At 41.8% G+C, this 25,867-nt stretch overlaps 1 protein-coding gene across 6 annotated transcripts in view; it reads right to left on the minus strand.

Annotated features, from left to right (window-relative positions):
- Positions 1–716: 716 nt before the first annotated feature.
- The window catches only part of ALG5 (ALG5 dolichyl-phosphate beta-glucosyltransferase), a 47,427-nt gene continuing 22,276 nt past the window's right edge, over positions 717–25,867 (minus strand). For all 6 annotated transcript variants that reach the window (XM_073342339.1, XM_073342348.2, XM_073342330.2 and 3 more), the window contains 3 exons: positions 21,999–22,150; positions 3,824–3,909; positions 717–2,068 (listed from right to left, as the gene is read on the minus strand). In XM_073342339.1, the coding sequence (XP_073198440.1) occupies positions 1,956–2,068; positions 3,824–3,909; positions 21,999–22,150 (351 nt within the window). In that variant the 3' untranslated portion in view covers positions 717–1,955. The remainder of the gene's footprint in view (positions 2,069–3,823; positions 3,910–21,998; positions 22,151–25,867) is intronic.

The following is a 25,867-nucleotide window of genomic DNA, read 5'->3' on the forward strand; positions in this document are numbered from 1 at the left end:
TCATTACTGAAAACTATTTTCAGTAAAAGAAACATTTGGATAATGATTCAAAACCTGAAGATATTGATTAAAGTTCTGCAGAAAATTTTGGAGAAATGAAAGTAGGTCAATTCTGAAAGCTGTGAAACAAATAATTTTGAAGTTTGTTTTTTGCCAGCTTCATGATGAGATCTGATTATTTAAGCCTCTCATTTTAATTTTGTTATACACAGATTTATGATCAGTGTTGCTCAAATGCATAGTAATTTCCATAATCTAATATAATGGTTTTTACCGACAAATCCTGTGATATTTAATCTGGAAGGATTCTTTTAATGCAGGTATTTTGTGTGTAGTTTCCTTGGTTTAAAGAAAAACCCAACACCTGAATTCCCCTAGCCTCTTTCTAAGAAGCTGCCAAAAATATTCAGTTGAAGTTTTCAAAATCAGACTGAGGCAGACACCTTGCATGGAAAACTGCAGCCCAAATGGTTAGTTTGAGAAAGTTATAAGCTTCTGAAAACATGATCTTATAATGGGAAACATCAAACAACCTTAACAGGTGATATTACCAGCCCTGCCTATCACATCAGTAGTGCATAGAACACTTACCACAAGTGAGCAGTTATCACTTTATTCTGGTTAATGCAGCAACCAGTCACATAACTCATTCAGCAGAAGTGACAGATCTATATGGACCAGAACACCAAAGGAAGTGAAGACTATAAAACAAAAACTGAACATGTTCATTGAGATTTTATTTCAGTACTACTTCATCCTCCAGAAAACTGAGGTAACCAAACCCTAGAAGTGTATAACAACTTGTAAAAGGAGAAAAGACAGATTCCAACTTAACATATCTGAAAGTACAACTGGTTGTACACTCCATTTTCTTTGCTTTAAACAAGCTCATGGGAACAACTTCTTAACAAAGTGTGAAACATATTACCCTTTATGGTAGGTTCAAGAAACTGGTTTACTTGTTTGGCAATCACAAATGAGTCTTTTTGACATTTGCCATTTTAAAGTTATGCTCCATGATAGGTTGAGATACTTTATCAGTAAAAAGCCCAGCCCTTAAAGCTGAAAGCTCATGACCTTCACAGCTAAAAACCAAACATCCTTAACGCACACGACCCCCAGCAACTCCAAGGTGTCAGTCTGTTAGTATCAAACTACTTTCTCTCTGGCCTCTGTACAACAGTTCTTGAGGCTCCCAGTCTAGTACATATAATATTCACCTGAATGGCCAGATTGTATCTAATTGTAAAAGAAAGCATTTTAAAATTAAATGTGCTTTCTTTTGGAAATGTTATAGTCCATGGGGAGTGAATATGAAGTAAGATCTCAGACTTAAGTGTTTTAAATTGCAGGTCAAGACAGATTACAATTGGAATTTTATGAGATTACTGAACAAGTTCTCAGGAAAATAGCGCATTCGTTGTATAACACAGTAAAATCCATTAATATCAGCCATACCATTTAAAGATTTAAAATAATAGCCTAAATCCATAGAAGTAATTTAATACCACTATTACCAATTCCAAATCACAACATATATGTGTGTTCAAATACACAGAATCAAAAAGGGCTTTGGTCATCCACAATATTGCACTTCATGGGATATGGGCTCCTTTTAATGTGCATTAACGGGAATTTCAACTGCACAGTGAGACAAAAGCAGATTTGTTTATTTAATCTGAGTGAATTTATGCAAGAACCTTTAAAGCTGCTACAGAAGAAAAGAAAAAACAGATGCTGGGATCAAAACATATGTTGTTTAAAGATGCTTTTTCTTTCAGATTATAGGAACATTTGACTATCGGCAATTTTATAAAATATACGTACATTGCAAAAATGCAGTACATAACAGCAGCAATGAAGAGTGACCTCAGATTTCTTCAACATTTTAGTTCACTTGAAATAGTTCTCATGCTCCATTATGTGTAATAATGCATTTGGAGAATGTAAATAACCTAATTAGATTTGCTTGTTTCGAGACGCCAGGCACCAGTCAAATATCTCAGTCGTATAAAAAGAAGATCCCTGCCCATCTGCAGCCAGCTCCAAAAGGGAACCAGTTTTGAACCTATGGTTAATAAAAGATACAAAAAAATCAGAGGGACAATGTTTAAACAAGTGTTCACCTTCAATAAAGTTAACATCAGTAAGATAGATTTAACCAGAGAACATCTGCATTGTTAGCTTATTCAGCACCATGATTTAGCCCTTGACTTTAATAAACATTTCCATTTGAAAAGTTAATGCTTTATAATTTAAATTATATTTGAAATTATACTGAGAGTGGGACATTCTAGGTCAGAAATAGATGGTGGCTCAACATATGCAACAGTGGCATATGTACACAAATTTACTGCTACACAATAAATCACACTTTGTTCAGGCAACTAGACTTAGAACCTGAGCAAAGGTAATTGGAAGAAAGCATGTGTTTGTTTTTCTTTCGTAAAATCACTCAAGACACAATCTTAAAAGCACTAGCACAAACCCTACAACCTATCCTGAAGGATGACCCAACACTCTCACAAATCTTGGGAGACAGGCCAGTCCTTGCCTACAGACAGCCCCCCAACCTGAAGCGAATACTCACCAGCAACCACATACCACACAACAGAACCACTAACCCAGGAACCTATCCTTGCAACAAAGCCCGTTGCCAACTGTGCCCACATATCTATTCAGGGGACACCATCACAGGGCCTAATAACATCAGCCACACTATCAGAGGCTCGTTCACCTGCACATCTACCAATGTGATCTATGCCATCATGTGCCAGCAATGCCCCTCTGCCATGTACATTGGTCAGACTGGACAGTCTCTACGTAAAAGAATAAATGGACACAAATCAGATGCCAAGAATTATAACATTCATAAACCAGTCAGAGAACACTTCAATCTCTCTGGTCACACGATTACAGACATGAAAGTTGCGATATTACAACAGAAAAACTTCAAAACCAGACTCCAGCGAGAGACTGTTGAATTGGAATTCATTTGCAAATTGGATACAATTAACTTAGGCTTGAATAGAGACTGGGAGTGGCTAAGTCATTATGCAAGGTAACCTATTTCCCCTTGTTTTTTCCTAGCCCGCCCCCTGCTCCCCCCCTTTCCTCAGACATTCTTGTTAAACCCTGGATTTGTGCTGGAAATGGCCCACCTTGATTATCATACACATTGTAAGGAGAGTGATCACTTTAGATAAGCTATTACCAGCAGGAGAGTGGGGTGGGGGGAGAGAAAACATTTTGTAGTGGTAAACACCCATTTTTTCATGGTTTGTATTTATAAGAACATCTTCTGTATTTTCCACAGTATGCATCCGATGAAGTGAGCTGTAGCTCACGAAAGCTTATGCTCAAATAAATTGGTTAGTCTCTAAGGTGCCACAAGTACTCCTTTTCTTTTTACAAACAATTTAACTAACCCTTCTTCAATAGGGCTAGACATCATGCTAGGTAGAATATGCTCTCTCTGTATCTTATAGCAGAGTTCCCTACAAGCTGGAAAGCAAAAGGCACTGTGAGAAACCTGAAGCAAAGAGGGTGACCTAGGGGAGCCTGTACATGGGAGAGGTGAGAGTTTTGGAGCCATCACAAGAAAGGGCCGGAGAAAGGAAGTATTGGAAGTGGAGCCATCAGGGGAAGCTGGCCAGCCTTACTGCCTTCCGGTCTTTTACAACTGGATGGCTGTATGAGGAGAAGGGTCAATGCAACAGGTCCTCAAGCTTGGAAAAAAGTGTGTCACTAGAGGATGATACAAAGGTATTGCTTTCTGGACTGACACTCACGGGGATGGGAGGTGGGTAAGCAATTTACTCACCATCAATTTCAGTCCAGTTGACAGCAACCTCTGCTATTGGTATTTTCAAGAGCTGAGCTATGTAAAGAAGTTCCACATCAAATGCCCTGAAATAGAACAGGAAATAGTAAATTCATTTGTATTTATTTTCAGAAAAAAGACCACCGCAGTGTTAATTAAATCTCTGTTCTGGTGTAATTTAAGGCACTTAGTGTGGAGTTATCAAGTTTATACTGATACTCTGAAGGTCAGATTCACATGAAAGATCAATCCGTTATATAGCTGAATGACAGAAACTAGCCAGGGTACAAATTACAATACCTCATTGCACAACACATACATTAAAAGAAAGGATGAAGTGCTCGTATCAGCACTCACACTTTTCATTTGGTCACAGTCAAGATTTAGATCTTTGTAGAGCTTCCTTGCAGCACCAACCTACTACTCTAGTGTTTTCTCGGGTTTCAACTGCACCTGAAGCTCCTCCTCCCTTTCTTGATGCTGCTGTATGCTGATGTGAAACTCTCTCCTTGTTTTCTTTGAGTCAAAAAACAATGCAGAAGGGAAGTGAGGAAGCAGAGAAATGATGGGAGCTGAGGAACAGCTGGGAGTGCATATAAGAAACCATTATAGAGCCTTTTCACTCCTCAAGTCTATCATTTTTACTGGCAGGCTCTGCTCAGAAGAGATCCACTACTAGAACAGTTGGGGTAGCAGAGGTCAGGAGTAGGTGCACTGGCCAAGTTCACACAGTTTCTCATTGCACTATGTCTGGCACTAACAAACACCATAAGACCTACACTTAAGCATGAAGATTCACTCATTTCTTCACCCCACTTGTACAGCTAAAATTCCTCATATGCTCAGCATTCTTCAGGCCTGGTTTTCATAACAGCTGAGCATCCACAGCTCTCACTGAGGTCAATGGGATACATGGATGATTGCTATTAGACATAAAGGACATGATTTTCAGTAAATAGCTATCTACATATAACTTGTGCATTGCAAGGGTGACTAGAGATAAATTTAAATCTCTAGTAAGTCAGTATTTCTCTATATTTAGTTTCATATACTAAGTACTGAACCCCAAATATTCTGACTTCTTGTTCACCTGTCATTAGGTTTCTCTTTACACTTAAACATTTGTTCTTAGACAGCCATGAGTAACAGAGGTCTTTTTTGAAACAGTTCAGGAATATTAAGTGTCTTATCTGAATTAAGATAATTTTATTTCAGACTTTCATATAGGTCACTCACAAATTCCCTGTTTCTTAACTATTTCTAGGCAACGACTAATTTTAAATGCCAAACGTTTGTTAAAGAATGCGAACACTTATGCTCTAAGTCAATTGTTATTGATTTTTAGAGTGACATAAAACATTAGCACTTCCTTTTCAGCAACTGCATTGTCTAACTAATAAAAAGATATAGTTACATAAGACAATTTGTGCCTTCAACTGTCCAACCAGGATATCCATTATAGTCCTATTTGAAGTACCCTCTTGCTTTGATTTAAAAGACAACATATACATTACTATATTTCTATAAGAAGGCATTGAACCATTTCTGTTGTTAAAGGTTGGGGGAGGTTAAAAGTTTAAGTAAAGACAATTTTCAAGTTTAAAAGGTTTTCTTGGGGGCGGGGGAGGAAGAGGGTACCTGTTGAAAACTTCAGGAACTTAGTGGCCATAAGGCAGCTTTAGCTAAAGGGTGCATACCTCTTTTAACTCTCATATAACATCCAATATATTAAACTAATGAGAGGTGTTAGCTGCTAGTGACCAGGATAGATTTAAAAAAAATAATCACGATTTCAAAAACTTGTTTTCATGTTGTTAATTCTTTACTTTCTTCCTATTTTATAGCCTTAAATTGCTGAAGTGGGTGTTCTGTACCTGGTTCCTTAATTGGTTTCCTAATTATTAGTAGAATTCCAGATTTTACATAGTGTTTTTTTTTTCCACACTTAAAATGCTCATCTGTGCTGAAGAAGAAAAGTCCAGAGTCTCTAACATACCTACTGGAAGAATATCACATACACAAATACAAGATTGATAAGCAAACAGTGCCAGCTATAATTGCAACCAACACCACTTTCCTGTATATATTGAACTTCCACAAGTCAAGAAAGCTGAAATACTTTACATAATCAGGCTGTACTCCTCCATCAGGGTTTTTAGTTTGAAGTCAATGGGATTTGTGCTCCCAAGTCACATAGGTACTTTTGAAAATACTACCATTAGGTCCTCAAAATACGGCTTGACAATTTTGGCCTCTGTGCCTGAAGAGTTCACAATAACTAGATGTGACAGAATTCAATTTTTATTTTTTGATAATTTCAATGGAGAATATCAATGTTTATTTTTAAGCATTTTTTTCGATTTTCATTTATCTAAATTTTCAGTCATGGGAAATTACGGGAGAGGGGTCAGACAATTATTTAATTACAGTAGATGCAGCAATTCAAAAAGTTAAAGCTCTAACTGTTAAAACACAAATTGTCAACATCATGTCAAAATATACAAAGTAAATATTCTCAAATCAAACTCTAATTTCTCAAGCAGCATTTTTCTTACTTGGCCTATTTGTAAATTTAGATCATTATTGATGGAAATTTTTTTTTGCAGTTTGTGTGTGTACTGTGGAAATGACATTTATCAACATTTACCAATAAAAATCTAATCTCACCAACCCTGTCACTCATTGTTAAAGTCTAAATAACTTTCATTGCTAACACTGAAGCAATTTTATTTTGATGAGACAAAGATTTTGTCCCCCTAGGAAGTGTGTAATAAAAATAAATTTTATCTGCGATGCTGCAAACACTTATGCACATGCTTAACTTTAAGCACCAGCAGTCCCACTGAAGTCAATTTGATCATTCAGGTAGACAGTTACATACCAGCTTAAGTGTTAGAAGGAGCAGAGCTTTAACTTTGTATTTTATATTTTGCCAATAGCATTTGTAAAATGTAAATAATTTTTAAACCCTTACAGCACTGACATTCAAAGAAAATAAACAATCATTTAGAATGTAGTTTGTGATACATTTTAATTTGAATTTGCCATAGCAAATTTTGAAATTAGTTTTACAAAGCCTCAGCTAGATTTTAAAAAGTTAAGCAATGCAAATCAGTCATTTAAATCACTCCCCACTGCTGCTGACTGCCTTTTTACTCCAGCCCCTTTGAAAACAAGAGTTTGACTGGGGGAAATTAAAGAGTTTAAGATTTAAAAGAAACTCTTGCTTTTAAATAAAATTGTTAAATACCTATCTTGCTTCTGCCCCCTCCCCCCATCTAGGGCAAGATCCTTCCCTCTGCTCTAGACACTTTATGTTACATAAAAGTGCTGGCCAGAGAAGTGTAAAGGGGCCCATAAGTCTCATATTTGTCATGGGGAGGATTCCCCAGTGCAAGAATTGAGGAATGCAGCCATAAAGCTGTCCTCCCATGATCCCTTATGTGTCCCTGTGCAGGTGGTTTTCTGAAGGTGGGAGAAGCTGCATCAGACAACACTGAAAATTCCAGGAAGCATTGCAAGTTAACCCATAGGACAGCCTAGGGAGGCTGCTGTAATTTAGAGGAATTGTCTAAATTATGCTGAGGGACTCTCCAGACCCCTTAACAGACCAGGATCAAGAGGGTGCAAAGATGTCTTAAAGCAGCTGCAGTTTCCACTCCCCTGGACTGCAAACTCTGAATCTTTCCTGTAATCTTCATGGTATTTTGACAGAGGCTATTGTAGAAAGGTGGTCAGTAGCATGCAAAAGAGACACAAGCCTCTGCAGATTGTCAGATGAGTTAGAAATGCTGCTTCCCCCATTCCACTCCAAACCACCCTCCTTTCAGACAAAACCGTACAGGACTTTAACATAATTAAAAATAATACATTACAATTAGTGAAGCAGCAAGAATATATCTCAAAATAGGTGCTAGTGCAGGAATCCAGAGAGACACCCCCATACAGTCAGATACCGCCACAGTCAAACACAAGTGATTACACATTGGCCTCCTCACTACATCACTAAAATAGGAAATTCAAACTAATGGTTTCCATGGCAACTGTAACTCAGCCATATTGCACATATATATTCAAAAAGCAGAACTATTAACATTACCCTGTACAACAATAGAAAAACGCAATAGGTGCAGAAGGCAGCCAAGTTAAGTTAGCTAGGGAACCAGAGGTTTGCAATAATCTCAAATCAAGATGACTTCAGAGTGGGAATAGGGCCCATTAGCTGCCACAAAAGCAGTTATCGAAGTAAATGAATTTGTCTGAATGTGCTGAATCTGTTCCAAGCGATGTTGCTGTTTAAAAATTGTTTAAAAAAAACCCAACAACCTACGAACAATTGAGAACTGAACACTGTTTATTAACCCTGCCTAATTACTCCAGTTTGTTCTATTGAAATTCTAGGTTTGTATTACTTGTCATTTCTGGCTGACATTTTAGATTTGTAAGCAAAGATATATTCATTTGTTATATTCACCTCTGAATAGCTGCAAACAAGCTTTTAGCTCTAATACAGTGGTCTCCAACCTTTTTACGCCCAAGATCACTTTTTGAATTTAAGGGCAGGATCTGCCCCTGCCCCGCTCACTCCATCCCCCCTCCCTCCCATGTCGCTTGCTCTCCTGCACCCTCACTCACTTTCACTGGGCTGAGGCAGGGGTTGGGGTGCAGGAGGGGGTAATGGGGTGCTGGCTCCGGGAGGGGGACACTTACCTCAGGCGGCTCCCAGTCGGCGGCGCAGCGGGGCTAAGGCAGGCTCCCTGCCTGTCCCAGCCCCACTCAGGCACATCAGCACATCCTCCCCATCATGAGCCGGGCCACCCTGCCAGCCTGTAGTGCACCATGTGGCCACACCGCTCCCAGAAGGGGACAACGGGCTTCTGCGGCCCCTGGGGGAGGCACATGGTTCCATGTGCTGCCCCCCTCTGCAGGCACTGCCCCCACAGCTCCCATTGGCCACAGCTCTCCATTCCCAGCCAATGGGAGCTGCGGGGGTGTGCTTGCAGGCAGGGGCAGCGCACGCAGACCCTTGCCTCCCCCCCACCCCACGGGGCCTCAGGGGTTTGCTGGCCATTTCCGGGAGGGGCATGCTGGTCACGGCAGGCAGCCCTGCTGTGCCACCGTGGCTGGAGATCCCGATCGACTGGGAGAGTCTCCAGGATTGACCAGGCGTTCGACGGGTTGGTGACCACTGCTCTAATATGTTATAATTCCATAATACCCATTACATGTAGTAATTGACTAGAAATCTTAACAGGGACAGATCATTTAATTGTCCTATGTATTACACTGCACTAACTGGTCTAAAAATGCTGCTCAGCCTAGGGAACTAATGAACAGAGTTCAATCATCAGCTAAGCACTATTGTAAGTTTTACCACCTTATAGAAATTGATTAATGCAATGCCAGGACATCACTATCCTGCTGAAGTGACATTAAAAAAGAATTGTGAGCAAATTTTAGTGACCAGGAAAGTAAAGGACGAACATCCCTGGCAAGAAGGTGCTCCCTCCCCCCGACGGCATGTGATGATGAACATGTCCTAACCTTGAACCACTTCCTCCTCCCACGTTGAATGCCTAAAGGAAAAGGACTCATGGGTGGGATACTACTGGGGTACATTTCAAGGTGTATGCACATCCACTATCAGAGTTAGTGAGGAAACAGATTGCAACGTATTCAGTAACATGATGATAACTAGTTCTACATCTCGTCAGACCAGATGGTGCACTGGAATCTACTGTCTTTATGATCACAATATGAACAAGGGTGAACTAGCTGAGGCTTAATCTGGACAAGAGCAAAGTGACACTAGTGGATTTGGAGGTTGTAACCTTATTAGTTGGCAAGTGCGATATCTGCACCCAGATTAAGGGAGTGCACCTGCCATTTGCGATTCAGGTTCATAATCTTGGAGTTTTATGAGAGCCAGGACTGCTTTAGGAAGATCCAGTAGTGCACTTATTTTTAATTGTGTTCTAACACAGGTTAATGAGCACGATCTTAAATTGTAGCATAGACAAAGGAGTAAACATTTGTTCCTGGTCGTATTTAACCCTAGGAATTTGTTCCTTTACCTATGCTGCAATTTAAGATTGTTTTAGTTAACACATGTTAGAACACAATTCGAAACCGCTTGTGTGATATTCTGTACCTTGGGGCAGCGCCCTGTAACCCCCATATTCCTCATTTGTATATGACTGTGATCTTACATATGAAGCATGCCTTGTAAGGTATCAGGGAAAAGGTTATGACCTGCTGAAAGTCTTTTCTCTATCCATATATGTATATCATTAATGCATATGAAGTTATGAGAATTGTGTTCTATAGCTGTCACGAAAATAATGCTGTAAATTGGGGAATCAGCCAGATATTAGCTCACCAAAGGCAAGAGAAAGGAATGTAACCAACACCCGGGGCAGGGTATCAATCAAACCATCAACAGCCATTGTCCAGCAAAGGAGCTACAATTCAATGATTCACCTACATGAGGCCACAGCAGGGGAATTGCTCAACCTTGCCTGGAGACTCAGCAATGCCCCCAGACACGCCTGGACTTGTGGTCCCCAAGCACATGGGACTGAGGTTATAAAACAGACACAGTGACTACACGGGGGGCCTTTTCTCCTGCCCCCACCTATGCTGCAAACAACAAAGACACTGAGAAGAAGACTGAAGATTCAAACAGAGGAGACTGACCCAGATTTAAGGGACAAATCTGTATATTAAGGACTGCAATATCCAGTGGGGTGAGAAAAACTGCTTAATATACTTGCTGCCAAGTCTAATAGGGTTGAGAGTTTACATTGCAAACTTATTTTTTTTCTTTTGGCAACTGACTTTTTGCCTATCACTTAAAATCTATCTTTTATAGTCAACACATTTGCTTAAGTGTTTATCTTTACCAGTGAGTTTGTATGAGGTGTGTGGCAAATTTGCTCTGGTTTACAAAGGCTGGTGAATATCCACTTTCCACTGATGAAGTGGTGAACCAATTAATAAATTTGCACTACTCATCTTGAGCAGTACAAGACGGTATATTCCTGGGGTACAGTACTGGGAGCTGGGGGGAATTTGCTCTGATGCCTGTCTCTGTGTGATTCATGAGTGGCTCTGGGAGCATTCATGCAATATAGCTGGGTGTGGGGCTCCACATGCTGTTGTGCCGAGTGATCACAGCTCCTGGAGGGGTTTGCTGCTGATCACTAGCAAGGCTGGAGAGAGTTCAAGGGGCACAGCGGTCCCACAGTCCTAGGCTGTACCCCGGGGATCCTGTCATAGCATGCACAAGCAATCTGTATCAATTTCCAAATCAATTGTGCTCAACTTCCAGTATGTTTATCCTGCCGGCCCTGCAAACTCACCCTGGGCTCTGAAACTCCAGCCCAGCTTTTTCCTGCTCGTGCATCATCAACAGCAACAAGTGTTTTCCAGGACAAAGTTAGGCCCTTTGTTATACATGTGAGACTATCTGGAACGTAGGCCTTATCTAGATTGGCAAGGGCGTGCCGGTATAGTTATAGTGGCAAACCCATTTAGTGGAGATATAGATTATACTAGCAAGAGTTCCCCAAATGAAAAGATACACTGGCAAATTTTTGTTGGTATGCCTGCAACTACACAAGGTTGCTTCATAGAATCATAGAATATCAGGGTTGGAAGGGACCTCAGGAGGTCATCTAGTCCAACCCCCTGCTCAGTGCAGGACCAATCCCCAACTAAATCATCCCAGCCAGGGCTTTGTCAAGCCTGACCTTAAAAATATCTAAGGAAGGAGATTCCACCACCTCCCTAGGTAACGTATTCCAGTGCTTCACCATCTTCCTAGTGAAAAAAGTTTTCCCTAATATCCAACGTAAACCTCCCCCACTGCAACTTGAGACCATTACTCCTTGTTCTGTCATCAGCTACCACTGAGAACAGTCTAGATCCATCCTCTTTGGAACCTCCCTTCAGGTAGTTGAAAGCAGCTATCAAATCCCCCTTCATTCTTCTTTTCCACAGACTAAACAATCCCAGTTCCCTCAGCCTCTCCTCATAAGTCATGTGTTCCAGTCCCCTAATAATTTTTGTTGCCCTCCACTGGATGTTTTCCAATTTTTCCACATCCTTCTTGTAGTGTGGGGCCCAAAACTGGACACAGTACTCCAGATGAGGCCTCAACAATGTTGAATAGAGGGGAACGATCACGTCCCTCGATCTGCTGGCAATGCCCCTACTTATACATCCCAAAATCCCATTGGCCTTCTTGGCAACAAGGGCACACCAATGACTCATATCCAGCTTCTCGTTCACTGCCACCCCTACGTCCTTTTCTGCAGAACTGCTGCCGAGCCATTCGGTCCCTAGTCTGTAACGGTGCATGGGGTTCTTCCGTCCTAAGTGCAGGACTCTGCACTTGTCCTTGTTGAACCTCATCAGATTTCTTTTGGCCCAATCCTCTAATTTGTCTAGGGCCCTCTGTATCCTATCCCTACCCTCCAGCGTATCTACCTCTCCTCCCAGTTTAGTGTCATCTGCAAACTTGCTGAGGGTGCAATCCACACCATCCTCCAGATCATTTATGAAGATATTGAACAAAACCGGCCCGAGGACCGACCCTTGGGGCACTCCACTCGATACCGGCTGCCAACTAGACTAGTCATTGATCACTAGCCGTTGAGCCCGACAATCTAGCCAACTTTCTATCCACCTTATAGTCCATTCATCCAGCCCATACTTCTTTAACTTGCTGGCAAGAATACCATGGGAGACCGTGTCAAAAGCTTTGCTAAAGTCAAGGAACAACACGTCCACCGCTTTCCCCTCATCCACAGAGCCAGTTATCTAGTCATAGAAGGCAATTAGATTAGTCAGGCATGACTTGCCCCTGGTGAATCCATACTGACTGTTCCTGATCACTTTCCTCTCCTCTAAGTGCTTCAGAATTGATTCCTTGAGGATCTGCTCCATGATTTTTCCAGGGACTGAGGTGAGGCTGACTGGCCTGTAGTTCCCAGGATCCTCCTTCTTCCCTTTTTAAAAGATGGGCACTACATTAGCCTTTTTCCAGTCATCCGGGACTTCCCCAGATTGCCATGAGTTTTCAAAGATAATGGCCAATGGCTCTGCAATCACATCCGTCAACTCCTTTAGCACTCTCGGATGCAGCGCATCCAGCCCCATGGACTTGTGCTCATCCAGTTTTTCTAAATAGTCCCGAACCACTTCTTTCTTCACAGAGGGCTGATCGCCTCCTCCCCATGCTGTGCTGTCCAGTGCAGTAGTCTGAGAGCTGACCTTGTTCGTGAAGACAGAGGCACAAAAAGCATTGAGTACATTAGCTTTTCCTACATCCTCTGTCACTAGGTTGCCTCCCTCATTCAGTAAGGGGCCCACACTTTCCTTGGCTTTCTTCTTGTTGCTAATAAACATGAAGAAACCCTTCTTGTTACTCTTAACATCTCTTGCTAGCTGCAACTCGAGGTGTGATTTGGCCTTCCTGATTTCACTCCTGCATCCTGAGCAATATTTTTATACTATTCCCTGGTCATTTGTCCAATCTTCCACTTCTTGTAAGCTTCGTTTTTGTTTCCCCCAACCCCTTCCCCTGGTATAGCTATGTCGGTTAGGGAAGTGGTTTGTTTAGGTGTTTTTTTTTTTTAAAACCTCTCCTAGCCGACAGTTAAGTTTAGGCCAGGCCTTAGTTAACAAATAACTCTGCAGCAAATCCAACTCATTCCCTTATTTGTATTGGCTCTGCAGGACTAAGAGGAGGGACAAAACTTGTGTCACTTAAGCGAGCGGATAGCGAGCGGATACAGCAAGACTTGGATCTGTGGAATAAGGTGGTGCCATTTTACCAGTAATATTTGAGGTAAAAGTGCACACTTAGTGCTTATATTGGAGAAACAAATGAAAGTTAATTATTTTTACAATGTTCACTAGCTCAGCGTAATTTTAAGAAGAAACAGTTGGTACCACAACACGAGGCACCCTCTTCAGGCAAAATTATACAAACAAAATGTTTCTTCCCATCAATCAGCTGTGAGTTGCCTAACAAAACATAAATTTAACCTGTCACAGAGGTACAGAAAGCATCTAATTGTCAATCATTGAGAGGAATAAAAAATACACTTGGAATTTCCCTAATGTGACTAGAATCCAGTATGAGGCAGGATCCATCAAACAACACCTGGAATATTTGATTCCTTCCTGCAGGGAAAGGAATCCAAGATGCAAGGAACTTTTAAGAGATCCCTTTGGGTCAGAAAAGGACAGTATTTCTGACTTAAAATTTACTATCTGCCAGTGTAGCCATCTGATTGGCTAAACTTCCTTCAGTAGTTTATGGTTTTAAAAAAGAAAATCAAAAGAAAAAACAGATCATCTTTCAGGTTAAGATTGTAGTTGTAGAAATAGAAATATCTTCTCTTTAAATCTGGAAACAAGTAATTCCCAACTGTCTCTGTTATGCTTTTAATATAAGCCTTTTAACTTTTTTTTTTAAGTTTAAATTTAAAAAATGTGCATAATCTATTTCTGAGAAATAGATTAGTGGTTTAATCAGATTCAAAGCCTAAAACAAAGCATATGCTCTTTGTTTGGAGATTGCTCTCATTTCAGATCAATGTCAAAACTTAGCTGTATCGGAAATAAATTTCAAAAACATTTGGTTTGTACTGGTAGGTATGCAAAAGACTATCCAAAAGGCAGCTTTAAAAATAATCCCAAAAAAATCTCCCCCCTTTAATTCTAAATAGAATGCATGCATAGTAACTTATAATGCTATGAGACAAATACAATACTCCTTTATATGGCTTTGCATGTCTAGAATACCTTTTGTCTATGGATTTCAAAACACTTTACAAACAATGAAAGGAGTTTAAAAACACCCCACGCTAGTTTACCTAGGCACTTCTATGGCCCTCATCATGATAGTATCTGAGCACCTAAAGTATTTCAACTCTACCCATGTTTTCCTGTTTGTGAGCACCTATACATCAAATTCAGATATAGCAAATAAGAGTTTGTGCTCTCAGACTGCTGAAAGATTTAATATTAAGGAGAAGGAGATGCTCTGGTCAATAACTGTGAAACTGAAATAGAAAGGTGGAAGTGGTAAGACACAAAGAGATCCAATTCAAGTTAACATTTGGATCTGATTTTCAGGAGGGTTTTTTTGACATCCCATCTCCCCCCTCCCCCCCCCCCCCGTCCCCATGGCATGGGATGAGAAAACAGAAACAAAAGGCTCCATTTAAAAGATGTTGGTGAAGAAACACTGAAAATACTGTAACCATTCCTTTTTGGTGGCTTGCTAGCTACTTAAAAACAAAAGTTTTTTTTCACTCCGTCCAGTCTAGCAGCAGGACATCTACACTGTTTACATTAAGAAAAGGAGGACTTGTAGCACCTTAGAGACTAACCAATTTATTTGAGCATGAGCTTTCGTGAGCTACAGCTCACCTCATGAAAGCTTATGCTCAAATAAATTGGGTTAGTCTCTAAGGCACCACAAGTACTCCTTTCCTTTTTGCGAATACAGACTAACACGGCTGTTACTCTGAAAACTGTTTACATTGCCACATATATTGTTAGTGAAAGATATCTGGCTCACAACTGAGAGAGAATGTGCTCTCAACACTCGTTCCTTCAGTGAGGTATGTTAACAGGCTGCTGAGAGAGACAAAAATAAATCTAGCTATCTCTTGGATAACTGCTTCTCTCTTTTCAGGAGCAGCTCTGACAGGGTCCAGTGCTCCAAAAGAAGACGCGGCACTCTCTCCTGCTGCCCTGCTAATTCAGCACTTGCTCTCTCTAGCATGTACAAAAGGCTGCTTCTCCCTTTATCTGAGGGGAGGAATTCCTGGGGCCTTGCCTGCAGGAGCAGCTGGCCTCCTCCATATATGCAAGAAGCTCAGCATGGAGTCACTTTGAACTACAAAACTGGATGTTGGTTCAGTAGTTTCTCCCCAGCCTTCACTCCTCTCAGGACTTTCTCAGCAGTTCATCTTTTTGTGTTTGATGCGACAGAAATTCAAGTTACAGTTAGAGGGGCACTTTGCAGAGTTACAGTTGGTTTGGTACTAATTGCATTAGAAATCTCAAATGTCAAAGGATTTATAAAGTATTCCGCTGTGATAGCTCACTACAGACACCAACTCAGAATACAGGTCAATAATAATGAAGTGAAGACTTCCATTTTTTTTTTAAAAAAAGCTATTAATTTTGAATAGTGTTAAATGTTGAACGCTAACTTTTTGGAGTGAAGATTGTTCTGCTTTAAGAAGTTAGCTTTGGGCATGACATATCTCTTGATTTACTGAAGCTAAAATGTGCAACAAAGCTCCAAAAATATGGGACAAAAAATTATTCAGGCAAGAAACCTAAGATTATGTTGGTTACATTCCTTTAGTCCAAGTTACTTTCTAGAACTTTAGTTGTGATTATTTTTGATGTAAAATAATTTTCAACTCTAAATGAGAAGTCATGTTTGTGTGATGTGTAGGTAAACTGAGGAGTGAAATGAAGGGCATTTGAGAGGCACAAGAGTGATTGTGCAATGTCAGGACGCAGTCCTGCCAGATGCTGTACATCCTCCTCCTGATGTCACTGGGAGTTGGGTTAGTGCACAGGTGCTGGCCTGTGATATACAGGAAGTTGGACTAGATGATTTGGTGGTTTTAGCCTTAATTTCTCTGACTTTGACTATGACCTTGCAGGATTAGCCACTTAATGCTTTTAGAATATTGGGGGGTGGGGTGGAGGAAGGGGAGGGGAGAGTTAAAAACGGAGGAAAAACTTGAAAGTGTAAAAGATTTATTGTGTACCTGTCGTGTACGTTTTTCCAGACAAATCACTACAACACTGTTAGTTCAGGTCTTTGATAACAAAATATCTATAAAATATTATTTACCAAAAAGACATGGGATAAATACACCGTTTCCTAATTTTTAGCCTACTTAACTATTCATCTGATAGGCTAGAGCATTCTGTGAAAGAAGGGCAGAGTAGGTATTTTTTTTAAATCAATATGCAAAGCTGCAGTGAATGTTCAGGCTGGGACAACCTGACAAGAGAAAGGAAGTTCTAAGGGGAGACTGAGCCAACTTTAGTTTTATTCTCTCAAAGTGAGAGCTAAGGGCCAAATCCTGGATCCGAGTTATACAGGAGAAAAGGACGTATTTGTCCCGTCCTTCCTATGTAACTCAGCTCTACACTGTGCCAAATGATCCTGAATCCAGTCAGCCCAGCAGAGAGGGCAGGGGAGGATTCTGCAGAAGTAAAGTGCTTAAAGCTGAGTTGAGCTGATGAAGGGTGGGTAGGGAGGCCAGTGTCAGTGTCTTCAGACAGGTATGCCCCTGAAATAGGATCTTATTTGTTGGCTTTTCTAAGCACCCTGCTGCCCCTCCTCCCCCCGATCGCTATAGTATTGGAGCACTTTCCTAATTCAAAAGGGTATCATGAGGATAAATTCATTAATACTAGGGAGGTACTTTCCTCATTTTACTGATGGGGAAATAGGACACACAGAAATTAAGTAACTTGGACACATCTTGCAGGAAACCCATAGCAGAGACGGTAATACAGTGCAGATCCCAGAGTCCCTGTGCAGCATAAAGACTATCCTTCCTCTCCGACAGCAGCTTCTCTCCAGTCCCCAGTGGACAATCTCAGAATGAGATCATCAGCCAGAAGTGGTATATGAATCCATTAAGGATTCCCTGCTGCTCTGAGCCAGAGTGAACATACCCCTCCCGCACTTGCAGGGACCTTGTGGAGGCACCATGAAGACAAACTGTCTAACTAATATTGATGAGAGGCCTGCTGGGATGGAATCACTGTCTTTGTTGGGCAGCAGCAGGAAGAAGCTGGGTTTCTCCCTGTCCCCCATGTTATTTCCACTCACTCTCAGGAGATGTGTACAGCCTCCTTGGTACACAGCCAGATTGGCTGCTCAGCTCCCGCCAAGTTACACATGGCAAATGCATCAGGGCCCAGATTTATCCAAAGGGAGTCTGAGTTATTGGATTGTCAGAGTCTCACAGTTTTGTGCAGAAATTGTTTTATTTAATAATTAATGCTGTTTCTAAAGGGTGAATTATGCTTCCAAACAGCTAAATAGGGCAAATCTATTAATAAAACATGCAATGACTGGATGCAAATATACACAGTGAAACTAGAAGAGAAATTTGTTGAAAGCTACATTAGATATCAAAGGAAAAAAACTAATTATTCTTGTTTTAGACAAATTTGCCATTTTGGAATATTTGCAGAGAATCATGGAAAAATATAAGTCACTCTTTCTCCATGAGCACAGCAAGCATTCTTGATAAGGGGTTCCAAGTTTTATAAACATCAGAAAGCCTTAAGGGTATTGCTTTATGGTAATTTACAGAGTAAGCTACAGCATAAGGCTAACTTCACAGCAGTACCTCTGACTAAAGCAGGTTAGGACACCATATTGAAAAGGTCACCTGTTCCTGAAAATTTGGTATCTATTACAGTTACACACATCACCCAAAATTCCTATTTAAGTGAAGTCATATTTCTCTAGTCCCCCCCCGAGTTTATTCTGCATATTTGACTGTATGGAGTATATAGTCATTTTCACTTTCTCACTCTCATTTCTCTCTTGCTGAAGAGTCACTTAAACAGTCAGAGGAGCTGCAAAATCCTCATATTTTTTAAAAGGAATTTATATTATTTACTACATACTATTTAGAGGGTATCAGCAACTGGAGTTACTTGAAACTGATGAATTTCAAACAAAGAAGATTGATCGTTTTCCCTTTAAGGACCCCTTTATTTTCTTTGAAAAAGCCAGAGAGCAACTATACTCATTGGTTTCCTCCTGCTTGCAGCACAGCTGTTGTGTCAGCCTCCTGAAGTAATAGATACTCCTTGTAGTTAAAGAGACTGTCAGAAAATAATATATTTTGAAGGAGTACACTTTAGGGCTGTGCTTATCATGGAAATTTCCTTAACATTAATGCAAGCAAATTAATAGAAATACGTCTATAAAATTTAATTACTTTTTTTCCTTAGGAACAGATGAGTAGTCTTATGCTCTAAGATTATGGGTTCTATTCTTGGCTCTGCTACAGTATTCCTTTGTGACCTTGGACAAATCACTCGCCTAGAAACTGATTTTCAGAGGTACTGAGCACCACAATTCCAATTTAATAGCAGTTGTGGGAGCTCTGTACCTCTGCAAACTGGGTCCTTAAGTTCTGCACTTTCATATCCTCATCTTTAAGAAATGAGGAGACCTCATAGCTTGCTTTCGAAGTTCTTGCAGTGTGTATTTCCCCTCTAACTCAATGTCAGATTTTTCACGTCCCCGATCTCTGAAGCACCCCACCTACCCCAGCCATTTTTGTATCTCCATCCTAGAAGCAACATGGCTTGGCAACAACTGCTGAAGATCAACCTAAAACTAAACTTACAGGCTTTTGATTAGCTCTATTAGACAAAAGTTCTCAGCACGCGCATGGATGTTGTACTCTATTCTTGTGAGCAGGCAGGTTAATGAGACACAAAAAATTTCTTTCTACGAGAGGTTTTCCTACATGAAGACAGTTTGAAAAGACTAGATTATACTGAAACCTGGGCCTGTCAACCATGACCGTGTCCATTTAGCAAGAGAGGTGGTGCAAAAAGTCTACAGAAACTATGACACTTACTGCGGAAACAGCATTTCAGTCTCATGAGCATGTCTACACTGCAATAAAATACTTGCAGCTGGCCCATGTCAGCTGACTCAGGCTTGCAGGGCTTGGGCTGCGAGGCTATAAAATTGCAGCGTAGATGTTCGGACTTGGGCAGGAGCCTTGGCTCTGGGACCCTCCCGCATCACATGACCTCAGGGCCTGGGCTCCAGCCTGAGCCCGAATGTCTACACTGCAATTTTCGAGCCTCAGCCTGCTAACACATGCCAGTCGTGGGTGTTTTATCAGAGTGTAGACATACCCATCATAGCTGTCCTCACAAAGCTACTCTAATAATGGACATTCCATCACCCTCTCCAATGCTAAATTACAACGAAAGACAGCTCTAAAACAATTCAAATTGTATTAATGGTTTTTACTGCCCTTCTTCAGACTAATGAGAGCCATTTTACTGCCCACTTTTATGAAACAGAACAGCATGGACAGAGTACATCAGAAACTTCCTTTACATATTAGGCTTCTTCTAATGACACTTGGTGGTGTACTTTTCAGGTACTCATTAGGTAATGATTTGAGGGAGGGTTGGTTGATGAGTAAGGAGTTGTAAAATTGTACTAGAGAGCAACACAGGCTGATGAAGTTTCTAACTATCAGATATCTCTCATCATATCACATGCCAGAGTAAGGATAGACTGCAGGGTTCCAGACATCACCATCCATCGAGAGTCTCATCAGTGTAGCCCAAGAGCCTTCTTGTATCTTTATCGCAGACACTCCGTATAAATATTAAAATTTAGCTAACACATCTCTCCCCTCTTGCATACTGTATGCCTCAAGTATTGAGGAAGAGAAATTCTGCATCACTGCATTATTCAACCGATTTTGGGGTACGGTTTACGTGAAAGATGCTAAATTAAATAAAACTGTGTTTTCTACATGCATTTTGGACACAAGACGAACAATTTGTAAGCACCACAGGATAATAAAGTTATAAGGAATTGACTGCATGGATCTGTCAACAACAAATCATGCCAAAACAATCTAATTTCCTTCTTTGTCAGGGTTACTGCCCTAGTAGGGGGAGGGGGGGTGAATATGATGTATCTTGATTTTAGTAAGGGGTTTGACACAGTCCTCTGTGACATTCTCATAAGCAAACCAGGGAAATGTGGTCTAAATGAAAATATAAGGTGGGCGCACAATTGGGTGAAAGACTGTGCTCAGAGTAGTTATCAATGGTTTGCTTTTAGACTGGAAAGGGGTCTCTACTGGGGACCCACAGTGGTCAGTCCTGGGTCAAATATTATTCAATACTTTTATTAATGACTTTGCTAATGGAATGGACAGTGTGCTTTTAAAATATGCAGATGACACCATGCTGGGAGGGGTTGTAAGTACTTACAAAGTATAGGATTAGAAGTCAAAATGACCGTGACAAATTGGAGAATTGGTTTGAAATCCACAGGATAAAATTCAATAAAAATGAGTGCAAAGTACTAGATTTAGGAAGGAAAAATTAAACTCATAATCACAAAATGGGAAACACGAGTAGGGCGTAGTACCACTGAAAAGGATATGGGGGTTATTGTGGATCACAGATTGAGTATGAGTCAATGTGATGCAACTGGGAAAAAGGCTAATATCATTCTGGAGAGTATTAATAGGAGTAACATATGTAAGACAGGGGAGGAAATTGTCCCACTCTACTCTGTGCTGGTGAAGCCTCAGCTGGAGTAGCGTGTCCAATTCTGGGTGCCACACTTTAGGAAAGATGTGGACAAATTGGTGAGAGTTCAGAGAACAACAAAACTGATAAAAGGTTTAGAAAACCTGATCTATGAGAAAAAACTGGGCATGTTTAGTTTTGAGAAAAGGAGACTCAGGTGGGACCTGATAACAGTCCTCAAATATGTTGAGGGGCTGTTATAAAGAGGACTGTGGTCAGCTGTTCTCCATGTCCCCTGAAGGTAGAACAAGAAGTAATGGGCTTAATTTCAAGCAAGGGAGAGTAAGGTTAGATATTTGGATTTTTTTTTCTAGCTATAGGGGTAATTAAGCTCTGGAATAGGCTTCCAAGGAAGGCTGTGGAATCCCCAATCATTGGAGGTTTTTAAGAACTGGTTAGAGGAACACCTGCCAGGGAGGGTCCAGATTTACTTGGTCCTACCTCAGCACATGGGCTGGACTTGACAATTTCTTGAGATCCCTTCCAGTCCTACATTTCTTTGAAGGGTAATGGAGTTAACAGAAATACATCCAAATATCCAACTATATCCTATAATGTAGTTCTTAATATAAAATTCATTGCTTTGCAAACATGTAATAGTTTAAAACAATAAGAAATGTGAAGTGCAATACAAAAAACAAGTACTAAAACTGATTAAAATGGATTGAACAGCTGTTTTTATACATGCACAAATTGTTTATTGCAGTTTCCATGTGGGAATTACATTTTCACAACCTCAACCAACTGCTATAAAAATTAAAAATAGAAAAATTAATTGAAGCTAAACGAAAGAACTTACCAGCGTTCTATATGAAGAGCTGAGAAAGTCCGGGAGGCCGCTTCTCTGGTTAACAGTTTAAACCCACATTGTGTGTCCCTAATTTCCTTGACACAGAGGAACCATACTAGGAAGTGGAATCCATACATGAGAAGAGTTCGGAAGTAAGAGCGCTGTGAACAAAAGCCAAGAAATTAGAATTTTTTTTATATGACAAAAGAAACATCTGAACTGATCTGAACAGAGGATGAAAATTCCACTTCATGACAATTTTGAGGTTAGAAATGAGTGTTTGTTCCACCTAGGAACAAAAACAAAATTGTGGTGGAGGAGAGGTGTGTCAGACAGTCACACCTAGGATCTCCCCTGGGATGTGGGAGACCCAGCTCTAAGTCCATGCTCTGCCTGATTCAGAACAGTTTTTCATCCCAGATCACGCCAAATCAGGCAGAGCAAGGACTTGAATCTGGGTGTCCCAAATCCCAGGCCAATACCCTAAACACCCATCTGTAGGGTCTCCCTCCTCCGCCACCCCAAAACAAAAGTTTTGTGGAAACGGATGTTTCATAAAAGCTGAAACATTTTGCAGAGACATCATATTTTGCTGAAATTTCATTTAGGCAAAAGTATTTCAGCCAGGTCTACATCTGAATCATTTTAGGCTCCAAATGTAACTTTACAATAATGGTGTATGTTACAGTACAGAATGGGATTCTTATTGCAACTATGTATTTTAAAGTTTTGTTTCCATGACTCAAATTTAAACAAATACACATACAGAACTTGGTATAGATCATATAAGTAGAACTACATAGACATACTAGGACATAATGTTGTACTCACATTATGATTTTTGTTTTGAACATCCAAAACCAATTTAAAAGTGTTTGTAAGCCTAGATTTTAAAAATGTAAACAAGTTTACTTAAGGTGTAAAAAAGATCCCAACCACTATTTTAATATGCAAATTAAAAGTAGCTTTATGTCAGGCCTTAAAAGAACAATAATCCCTCCCCCCACCTAAACAGTATCCTTTTATTTGCTCACTGCTGGATTTCTTTCATTCAAGATCAGTTCAGCATAAGCTAGTACTGCTTTAAGGATACATAAAGCAATGCAAGTTATAGGAAGATGTATGCCTATGTACACTGCATATATGGTGGACTGAGCAACAGTTCTCCTATGTAGCCAGTCATGAATGATATATAACAAACATCTAATATAGAAGAAGCCAACAATTGTCAGTATTGACTGATCTTGTAATTTAGTTTATGCAAATACTCTAATGTTTCCAGTAGATTTTTCTCCCGTTTTGCTTTAGCGGAACTTTTGTTTATTAGCAATTCTTAACCACAAAGACCAAATCGTGGTCCTAACCACAGACCCTCCCAGCTGCATGGTGAAGCCTGGTTCCACAGCTCTTGTTGTCTCTGAATCCAGAGAGGATTCCCCAGAGGCTGCTCATCCCATTCCTCCTGTGATTCTATCTCTGACTGCCATATATGGAAGCAGGGACACTTGGCAGCAGTGTCTTCCCAATGCTACTGCGGAAAAGGCAGCATCATTGCTAGCTAAGTGACACCGAGGGAGAGCGAATGGGCTGCATGATTCAAAGAGCTGAAAGATGAGGGGAGGAGGAGAGCCTGATCAGCTGAAGATTTCCTCACCACACTAACAGAGATGTAGGGGAAGGAAAGGTACACCCACCTGCAAATTTTCCCTTAGAAAGGCCCATTCCAGTTCTTCTCCCCTATCTCCTGGCAGAAATCTTGTGAGGGAAAGAGGGAGCTGGATGCACTTGAAGGGAGTTCATTTGTATATGATCCCTCAGCAGCTTATCACATGACCACAGAATCAGAGAGCCCCTCCACTCTCTATATCAGCGGTCCTTCAATTTTTCACATCACCCCTCTCCCCTTGCTCTGTCTGCATCCCCAACCTCCCGAGAGCCGGGGCTGGGAGTGGGGCTGTGGCTCTGGGGTGCAGATACGAATAAGGGGGGAGGGGGGTCGATGCGGGGCCGCAGCTGCAGGCAGGTCTGGGGCCGGGAGCGGAGCTGTGGCCAGGGACTGAGGCTGGGGGCAGGGCTAGGGCCAGGCTGGGAGTGGAGCTGTGGCAGAAGCCAGCGGCTAGGGCCATGGCCAGGTGCGGCAACGCACCCGGGAACTAGGGCCACAGCTGGGGGCCGGGCAGGGCAGGGCAGGGCAGGGCAGAGCTGGGGGTGGAGTGGGTCTGGGTGGTATTCTCTCCCTCCCCCTACCCCCTCCCCCGCCCCCATGCTCCACAGTTTGGGAACCACTGCTTTAGATGCATCAGGCACAACCATCCCCAGGATTAGTTGGTCTGGTGCACAGCCAGCATATCTAGACAGTAACTGTCTTCTGTACCCATTCATGTTGTGAACACAGGGTCCAGGATTTAGTCCCATTACTGAGAGAGCTTTGGGGTTTCTTCTTAACTATGATACAAACTTTCTACTCCCTAACGCTTACAGGAACTTTACCCGTGCATTGATAGGAGAATAGATCCCTAACACTATTAGATAATCCAGAGGGAAAAGCAGTGCTTAATTTGTGCCAGGGCGGAGTCCCCAGCACCTCTAGGTTTGGCAGTTCAAAGCCCTGACACCTTTGGGCTTGCTGCACGAGTTATGAATGTAAAAAAATTGCTTGAGCCCTGGCAGCTCTTTCATTACAAATTAAGCACTGGGGAAAAGTAGAATACATACCAGGATTTGAACTCCCTGCTATCTCCTCCTGGACTTTTGCAGCTATTTCAGTATTTTGTATACATTTTAGAATGATTTTAACTATCACACGCTAGGGTAGGGGTCTCAAACTCAAATGACCACGAGGGCCACATGAGGACTAGTACATTGGCCAGAGGGCTGCACCACTGACAACCCCCTCCACCCGCTGCCCCGTCCCCGTCCCCACTCTACCCCTTCTATGAGGCCCCGCCCCTGCCCCGCCTCTTCCCACCCCTTCCCTGCCCCCATTCGGGGTGCAAGAGGGGTGCGGGGTGCAGCAGGGGGCTCAGGGCAGGGGGTCAGGGTGCAGGGTGCAGCAGGGGGCTCAGGGCAGGGGGTTCAGCTGCAGGAAGGGTTTGGGGGGCAGGTCCGGCCCATTGCACACTGAATATGAGGCTCCCTGCCTGCCCTACCCCCGCGCCACTCCAGGAAGTGGCTGGAACCTTGGGGGCGGGGGACGCTGAGGGAGGGGCGTGGCTGCTCCTCTAGGTACCTCCCCTGAAGCTCCCATTGGCTGTGGTTTCCCGTTCCCGGCTAATGGGAGCTTCGGGGGAGGTACCTGGAGGAGCAGCCAGGGCAACACACAGATCCTTGTGCCCCTGCCCCCCACCCCAGGTTCCAGTCACTTCCCGGAGCAGCGCGAGGGCAGGGTGGGCAGGCAGGGAGCCTGCCCTGCCCCTAGTGCGCACAGGGCCAGAACTGCTCTAAGTAAACGCTGGGGGCAGGGCGGGGAGCTGGCGGGCCGCAGAAAATAACCCCGCGGGCCGCGTGTTTGAGACCCCTGCGCTAGTGTAAACATAACTTGTTCTAGAGAAAATCCAGCACTAGGAGTTCATCTAATGATGTTACAGAAATTAGTCCAGCAATGTGTTTGTTGCAATATAAGTGCAATGTCTGTGCTATGTCAACTGTCTGCCAAAACATCAGTAAAACAGATGTAAGATGAGATTGTGTGCTGATGCAAGTTTGTTGCATAACAATCACATACTAAGTTGTTCTGTCCAGTGTGTATTCAATACTTTATTTTCCTGCCATTTTCCTGTTCATACTGAAATTCTGCTTTCATACGGGTTACCGATATTTCCACAAAACAAACCTAGTAGTCTCCTCTCAAGGATCTTTTCAGAGGCTCTTTGCCTGGA

Source organism: Lepidochelys kempii, chromosome 1 (genome assembly GCF_965140285.1).
Source record: "Lepidochelys kempii isolate rLepKem1 chromosome 1, rLepKem1.hap1, whole genome shotgun sequence".
In the NCBI taxonomy this organism is placed as follows: Eukaryota; Metazoa; Chordata; order Testudines; family Cheloniidae; genus Lepidochelys; species Lepidochelys kempii.